Raw genomic sequence first — 8878 nt, forward strand, 5'->3', positions numbered from 1 at the left:
CAAAGTCAAAATGGCCATAAAAAGGAGACAATTAAATTCATTTAGGACATTGAGGCAACCAGGACAACACAATTAAAGATAATCATGAAAGAGGACTTTCAGAACTACTTCAGAAAGTGGTAGGAATGATGGGACAAGTATGTTCAAAGAGAGAGAAGTATTTTGAGGAGACATCATGTCAATGTGTCTTTCGGCATAATAAATTTTAATTTAAGTATTTGTCATATTTTTGTCACCTGTGTGGGGCATCAGAAAGAAAAGACAGACCTCTGGTTCCCAAGGCAAAGCACATTCCCCACTTTGGTAGTATACTCAGAATTCCCACTCCTGCACCATTACTTCTACCTAGAGAGGGAATTAGACATGGTTCCCTCTATGCCTGCAGAGGGCTTGACCTCCTCCTTCACGGGGAAGGCAGAGTTGCCTCGTGCAGAAGCAGAAACTTAGCTCCAATCCTGCAGTCATCACTGCACAGATGGCAGTCAGCGTGAGGGAGAGGTGGGCCAGGACTGCAGCTTTCACTTCCTTTCTGAAAAACTGTATGGGTGCCTGACTGACAGAACACGGCTCATGGATTCCACTGACGCCTTCCAGCCCTCCTGCTTCTTCACTATCTCCCCTTAACACAGCTTATGAGTTACATCCATCCTGTTTGTTTTTCTTGTCCTTCCTGGCAGAACTGAATATCCTCAAATCCTACAGCAAATACTCATTATAAGCAGAAAGATGACAGGGGTGTAGGTAAAAGATAAAAGGCGGAGGAAAGTTTTGCTCATGGTGCCAACACAAGTAACAGCACAGAGAGCAGCTGAGTCATGGCAGTGGTAGCGTTTTGAGCAGAAAGCAATGGGTGCCAGCTACCAAAGGGTAACAAAGTATCAGCCTTTGGAACTCCAGCGTCCTCTGAGATTCACTGGAAGGCTTCTTTCAATGAGGTTGTTTCTGTTCCTTTGAAGCATAAATTATACTGAACGCAGGCATCTCCCAGGAAGCCATGCTTCCTGACTACTCCTCTGGTCTCCACCAAGCTGGAAGCCACACATGGGATAAGAGCAGGATGGGGATCTTAGGTTTGGCATTTGGGAGGAGATAGTTATTAAGGTAGGAGGAGCAGAGGAAGCCAGAGCTCCATGAAAATGCACTTGGCTCAGGATAAATCCTGAGGGAAATTCACTGACCTTCTCAGACCCAAAAGCTACAACTCTTGTTGCACAGGTCCTGCTTTACCTTGGTCTTAACCATCCAGTAGAAAAGTATGAAGACGAAATATAGGAAGTAAAGCCATGCTGTTATGTTGAGCTGTGGGGGACTCAGGTCAATAATTTCTGACATTGCCAGTTAAACAGAAGACCCAATGCTATTATGGGCTACTGGACTCTTTTAGAATATTTTGCTGAGTTGACACACCTATAATATTCAAATAACGGAACTTAGAAAAAATGGGGTATACAGATGAATGTCCGTTTTGTATCTGTGTATTCAAAGTGGTTAGGACAGATATATAATTGCATTCTCTTAATGAATAGAATGATTTGTTCTAATGGTGTTTGTAGATAGGATCTCAAGTCCACATCTTGTACAGCAATTAACCACTAAGAAGAATATATGCAGTGTGTTATTTGTTGAATCTGTACTTCCGATTGGATTTGAAACTGTCTCATTGCTATCTGTTTATCAATAAAATTTAAAAAAAAAAAAGAAGAAGTAAAGCCATGCTGTTATGTTGAGCTGTAGGGGACTCAGGTCAACAATTTCTGACATTGCCAGTTAAACGGAAGACCCAATGCTATTATGCGCTACTGGACTCTTTTAGAATATTTTGCTGAGTTTACACACCTATAATATTCAAATAACGGAACTTAACAAAAAAAGGGGATACAGATGAATGTCCATTTTGTATCTGTGTATTCAAAGTGGTTAGGATAGATATATAGTTATATTATGTTAATGAATAGAATGATATGTTCTAATGGTGTTTGCAAAGAGGATCTCAAGTCTGCATCTTGTACAGCAGTTAACCACTAAGAAGAATGTATGCAGTGTGTTAGTTATTGAAACTGTCCTAGCGATTTGATTTGAAACTGTCTCATTGTTATTTGTTTCTCAATAAAATTATGAAACAAAAAAAGAAAATGCACTTGGCATCCTAGGACACTGGCTGCATTTAAATTTGGGGGTGCGCACTTGTCTTAGGTGAAAGGTAAATCATCATAGTGAAAGGTTTATATCTCAGCCATCTAGATAAGAACTATAATCAAATTATTCAATTCAGGTCACATATTAGTTTCTTAATGCACCCAAAACAAGTAGTGGCTTGAAACAACAGAACTGTATCATCTCAGAGTCCCTGAGGCTAAATCCAAGGTCAAGATATGGGCAGTGTTGACTCCCCCCGCCCCCAGAGGTTGAAGGAAACACTGATCTGTGTGTCTCTGATCTTGTTCCTGATGTTGCTGGCCACCCTTGGCACTCCTTGGCTAGCTGAGGCATCACCTCTCTCCCTGCCTCCTTTACCATATGGATTTCCCCGTGTTTTTATTTCTGTGTCTCGTGCTTCTCATATTATAAAGCCCAATCACTGGGTTAGGGATGCACCCTAACTAACTATGACCTCATCTTAACTAACGACACATGCAATGGACCTTCCTCCCAGTAAGATCACACTCTGTCTGGGACTTCAGGGTGTCTTTTTGGAGAGACACAATTCAACTCTTTAGCAATCTACAGTTGCAAACTATAATTATTTTGCATTATTCTGTAAGGCTCTAATAGAAAGACCTCTTGAGTTTTCTCCGGGTGTAAAGACCTAGGATAGATTTTATCTGCACCAGACATTGTGACACTGTTAACAATGACCATACCACAGCGGTCATGTTGTGGGGGAAGATGACAAGGGGCTTCTATTTCCACATTATAAGTTACTATGACGTTTGAATTTTTATAACAGACATACACTATTTTTAATCAGAAAGAATAATTTAGGCAGATTTTCAAGGGCCTAATGAAACATGCATAACCTGGCTTTTCTCTTCACTCCTCCAGCATCAAATTGACTGTAGGAGACAGGCGCAGAACCATCATGGGGGAGGAAGAGAGAAAGCAGCATGAATTTGTCTTAAGGAATGACCTTTAATTTACTTCAAACTTCAAAAAAGCCATAAAGAGAGCTGGAGGTTTTCATGTTCACCTAAAAGAAAGTGTGTTTCTACTGTGGAAAAATGCAGAGGCCTGTTGAAGTCACTCAACGAGGTGTCCTTTCAGTCAAGGCAAAAGGAAAGGCTGGTCTCTGGGGTTTTTAACCAAAGTAGGATTCCCAGGTCAAATTCTGGACATTGAGTTAAATTTGAATTTCAGATCAGCGACAAATAAATTTTTTCGTATAGCTATGCATGAAATGTACAAGTGCCAAAAATTATTCCTTGTCTTCCAGAATCCAAATTTAACTGAACATCCTAAAATTCTATTTGCTAAGTCTGGCAGTCCTTTCTAACACACACCAGCTCAGGGAAGCTGTCTCTGGAAATTAGATCACAGGAGGGACTTCAGCCCAGAAGCCACATATAAAAGAAGCAGAAAGAGGTCATAGTTGACCACATTTTCCTTCTGTGTTTTTGAACCAACCATGGAAGCACAGTTCAGATGAATTCTATTACTGTTAACAGCTCCCAAAGGCCCCACCTCCAATGATCATTGTAGATTAAGTATCTGACCTCTTCAGACCTCGTGGTGAAGATTAAACTCCACTGTAAGTTGCAGGGGATCCAAAACATATTCAAGCCATAGTGAGGTCTACAAACCTCCTACAGTCCCGGGATGTCCTGAGTACATGTGTATCTTTATGGGGGAAAGAAAACATAAATAGATTGTCAGAAATGTCTGTAGCCCCCCAGAAAACCAGGGCCACCACCTTATTGATGAAGGGCACAGATCTGAACTCCACAAAGACATTTTTGAGCAGGCTTGGGTATTATACTTCTGGGCAGTTACTTTTCAAGCAATCAACTTTCTGATGATCAAAACTGAAAAATGAAGACAATCTCTGAAAGTCGAAGAGTGGGAGGTTTACCTGGGTGCTGAAGCAGTGCTCTCAAATGTGTGAGCTGTCACATATTGCACCTGCTTTACAGGAGCAGAATGGGGTTCGCAGGAGGTGACAAATGTTGTGAATGCTTTGGTGAAGGTCAAAGTTGCTTTAAGCATCAAAGACTCTCAAAGAAAGAAGCAGAGCTGGATATGATTGGTCAGCCTATAATCCCAGAATTCTTGGAAACTGAGGTAGGAGAATCACAAATTCCAGCCCAGTGTGGGCTACTCCTCAACTTGGTTAGACAGTGTCTCAAAATAAAAAGGGCAAGACCCCTAGGTTTAATCCCCAGGACCACTGGTGAGATTATAAGAGATATAAGAGAGTCAGAGAACAGTGCTTTGACCATGGCCTTTCCTATTGCCTGTAGAAAACCAGTGACCACTTTGATCATGACTCCTTATTCTTTTTTTTCTAGAACTCCTTCTTCAATTTGCCAACAGCTCTTACTGATGAGCTCAACTGGCCCCAGCTCTCCGGTGCTACAGGATTTCTGGACTCAACCACTGGGTACGTGTGTGTGCTCCCAAACAGCGCCATGTGTTGGTGTGACAATGGATAGGATGTGGGGCTTCTCCCCACGTAGTAGGGTGAAAGCTATTATGACTTGCTCTAGATCATGAATGACACACAAGAGGATGGGCCAGTGCCATCAAGTCCCTCTCCCATGTGCTATTACGTCAGGCACCTTTTATTTTATCAGTGCTGACAAAAAGGCAGTGTTCTCACTGCAGAAGAAAAAGGTTTGTGTTTACATGAAAAATATTCACATTCTTCTGACTCTAAGGATAAGGAAGTCCACTAAATTTTTTTAGTCTCAGAAAATGAATATTTACAAAGGTCATGGCTCAGATTAATTGGCAAGTCTCAGGGTCCTAGAATCACAAGGCTTTGAGGCTCTGATCTATAAAGAGATGGGAGAGTGAACCTGCTGTGTGCAAGGAGGGGCTCTACTTCTCCGGGCCTACAGCTGGATGCTGGTGAGACTTCCAAGTGTCCCTATGAGTAGAGAACCAAGGGAATCAGAAGGAACATCTCTCCCAACATCCCCCAAATAGTTAAAAATTAATGAACATAAGGAATATGGCAGACAACTGCTTCCCGATGTCAAAAAGAAGCAAAGGCAGAGCTTTGCTTATAGGTCTACAGCAGGAAAGAGACAACCCTCTCTGACCCCAGCAGTGGCACCAGAAAACCAGAAAGCACCAGGAGATGAGCCATGGAAATCACTGGGAGGGCAAGTGGGCAAGTGGCCTCACTTGCCCAGATCTGTAAGAGCCAGAAACACCCAAGGGACAGCCCAAGGAACAGGCATCTATAGTTACTACAACACACAATGGTCTTGTTTAGCAAAGGACACTGCCCACCATGAATAATTTATTTGATTTTTATCTTAATTCACTCAGTTGACTTATTAAATCCTTATCACCTGGGGAATCAGGCAGAGAGGCTATCAGGGTTTCCAAGGTGGATAAGGCTTGTCTGTTTGCTACATTCAATTACAATAAGTATAGCAGCTGAGACAGATGTCCCAACAATGATAACCCAAGGTCAATGTGCCAAAGATGTCTTGCAGGGAGCCACAGGGTTCAGAGGAGAAGTGTTCAACAGCCATAGTGAAATAATCAATAGCCACCTTTGGGGGTGTGAACCAAGGTGTCCAAACTCCAAAGGACTAATAGCTTGGAGTGAGGAAAAGAATAGAGAAGAGTCGTGTATGGTGCTGACACCTATAACTCCAGCACTGGGGAAGCTGAGAACAGATTGTTATGACTTTGAGGCTACATAGTGAGTTCAAGGCCAGCCTGAACTACATACCAATACCCTCCCTGTCTTGATAAAAAGGAAAAATAATAGAGAAGAAACCAAGAAATTCAACCAATATTCAAGACAACCAACTCATGAATCTGTAGCAATTATAATAAGGAAAGCAGAGGAGATATGTTTTCAAGTTTAGGTCATATTGTCAAGTTTAACTATGTTTTTCAAAAAGCTTGTCATTAGTGTAAACTACTAATGAATCAACAATAGCGACAGGAACGAGTAATGTTTTTGAGAAATGAAATGTAACCACTGTGCAGAGTATTATACAGAGATTATCTCATTTAATCGCTTTGTAAGTGTTTCCTGCACTTTGCAATTGAGGAATCTGGTATTTAAGTAGATGCAGAAATGTGCCTGAGGTCACACAGCTAAGAAGAAGTGTCATAACAAGGAAAGTGACTTGGTGGAAGAAGCTCTCCAGTTACAACCCCCAACCTTCACATACTGCTTGTGTCCTGTGTGCAAGAGTGACCCTCCCTCTAACACATGTCCCGTTGTTTGAGCTCACAGACACGGAATGAGAAATGCCTATGGACCCAAGTAGTTCTGATCTATTAAAATTACCTGGAAGTTTCTCCCAATCAAGGCCTTTATGATGACAACAGAAAGAATCAATTAAGAATGAGAGGAACATGGTTTTCTGACCTTTTAAGGGAAGCTTAAATTCACATCAGTCTGATAGCTCTCAGCCACATTTTGCTATAGAGGAAATGGCACTCCTGAGTGCATCATGAATTGCTCATTACTTTGCGTCTTCACTGGGACCATTCAAAGGATGCAGAAGGGGACTTCTCACTATGCCCAGCAAATCTGCTGGAAACTTGCTTCCTCACCTCTTGGCAGGTACGACTTGCAACTCCCAAGCACCAGGCCTTTCTCTGTCTCTTAAATCTAGTTTTCCCCAAAACTCAGCCTCAGCTTAGCTCCTGCTCCCATGACACTCTCTTCAGTGCTTTGAGTCTTGAGTGGGGGCCAAGAAGCACACACTACTTCCCTGTTTCCCCTGCAGCTGCTCTGTTCTGACACCAGGGTTTGTGCCCTTGTTGGGGGAGAGACCCTCAAGCTCTCCATCCCTTCAGCACCCTCCACCCATGGCCCTGCCTGGAGCTCAGCAGGTCACCCTCCCATCTGCCTTGAGGTCCAGTGTCAAGGTGCTGGCATCTAGTGTGACCCACTGGCTGTGTCCTCACAGGGCAAAGGGCACCATGAGACTAGACCAAGGCAGCCTAGTAGCTCAGATTTCTCCTCCTTTTCTTATAAAAGCCACTGATCTCATCATGCGACCCCTACCCTTGTGACCTCACCTAATGTTAACCATCTCCCAAAGGCCTCACCCCAAATACCATCAACATAAATGGGGGATCCCATTTCTAACTCATGAACTTTCGGAGGGTAGCATTCATACCATCTTACAAAGAAATAGTCATCAGGGGATGGCTTAGGTGAAAATCTTCTACGTTGTTGGCTTAACACCCTTTTGTATTAAGTTCTATGTTGCTATTTACCAAAACTAAGAATCTCAGTCTGCTCATCCAATTGTTCTGGATGGACTCTAGGTATTGCCCTATCTGCTGTACCTCTAAGCAGTAGAGCAGAACTCAGCTGGCTGTTCACCTACTTGCAGCCCTTCTCTGTTTATGAGCCCCAAGCTATTTTCTTGCCAGCAATTTTTTTGTCCTGCATCTGTATTCTCCAACACTTGGCTGGAATGGGAAAGATCCTACCAACTCTTCTTTTTGTAATGGAAAATTCTTTATGGGGACCTGCATGGCAGACATAAGCAGCACGACATTTCCTGTGCATCACTATTCAGTATGTGACTCGAGGTGGCCATTACTGTTAAACCATTTTGCATCCCATCCTGTGGACTCTACCTGCAGAGACTTTATGCTAGAATATGGAATAAAAATGACAAAGTGCACAAAAGCATCAGAGAGAGACTAGTGTATATGAAGAGTCTCTACTTGTGGGGTAAAGAAAATGAAAAGAACATTAGCCCTGGAGCAGCACTGTGACACAGGCACAGCCTAGGATGGGCATGCTGGGCAGATGTCCCTTGAGCACAGATGCTTCTCAAGATGGGTGGAACTGACAGATTCCCGTACTCATCTGGATCCATAGAATGCGCTCCCTGTGTCCTGTGATCAGCCTCACCACCTGGGTGTGAACAAGCATCTATGGAAGACACATCTCATGAGAGCACAGAGATGGCATTTGGAAGAGAAGATGATCCCTTTCCTCTCCTTCTTTCTCTATGACCTTCACCTACTCAAATCATAACATCTTCTTCTCAAGATGAAGATAATTTCAGTTAAGCAGACATTATTAAAATCTCTCCACTCTTCAAATTCAAAGAATCCAACTTCAGAGACATCCCCTTACAACAAGGGCTTTTGTTTTGCTTTGTTTTGTTTTCCCATGAGATTCAAGAACAAAGTGAATAGAACAAAACTGGGGAAATCTCCATCAAGGTTAAAGCTTAACAATAGAGAGCAAAAATGTAACTGTATATGAGAAGAAAAGGTATTATTAAAGAATAAAACAGTACTTCAAATTCAGATCACTTTCAAAGTAATTCATATAACAGGAAAACCCACTGCACTGAAGTTAAAGTAGCTGCAGTCCAGTAGCATTGGTAGAAGGATGGAAAGCCACTAAAATTCAACAAGATGGGAGGAGCTCTTCATGAAAAGCTGTACCTAAACCTCCAGAGCCCTTGCTGTGAGGTACAAGCCCTTACATTACAAGGTTCCTTATTCTGCTGGTTCCCCAGATGGGACACTTAGTAGCTCTTGATCTCATTTACACAATGAAGTTGAGTTGGACCAAGTGATTTTTGAAGTTTTCTCCAAGTTTAATAGATAATAGTTGAGGGCTGGGGAGATAGCTCAGTAGAATAAGCACTTGCTTGACAAGCACAAGGTCCTGAGTTCAATCCCTGGTACCAAAAAATAATAATAATAATAAATT

At 42.3% G+C, this 8878-nt stretch overlaps 1 protein-coding gene across 6 annotated transcripts in view; it reads left to right on the forward strand.

The window, feature by feature from the left end:
* Positions 1-8878, forward strand: part of Aoah (acyloxyacyl hydrolase) — a 237719-nt gene that overhangs the window by 148292 nt on the left and 80549 nt on the right. For all 6 annotated transcript variants that reach the window (XM_023713541.1, XM_023713543.1, XM_023713542.1 and 3 more), the window contains one exon: positions 4503-4594. In XM_023713541.1, the coding sequence (XP_023569309.1) occupies positions 4503-4594 (92 nt within the window). The remainder of the gene's footprint in view (positions 1-4502; positions 4595-8878) is intronic.

Source organism: Octodon degus, unplaced genomic scaffold (genome assembly GCF_000260255.1).
Source record: "Octodon degus isolate 3935 unplaced genomic scaffold, OctDeg1.0 scaffold00031, whole genome shotgun sequence".
Taxonomy (NCBI): Eukaryota; Metazoa; Chordata; class Mammalia; order Rodentia; family Octodontidae; genus Octodon; species Octodon degus.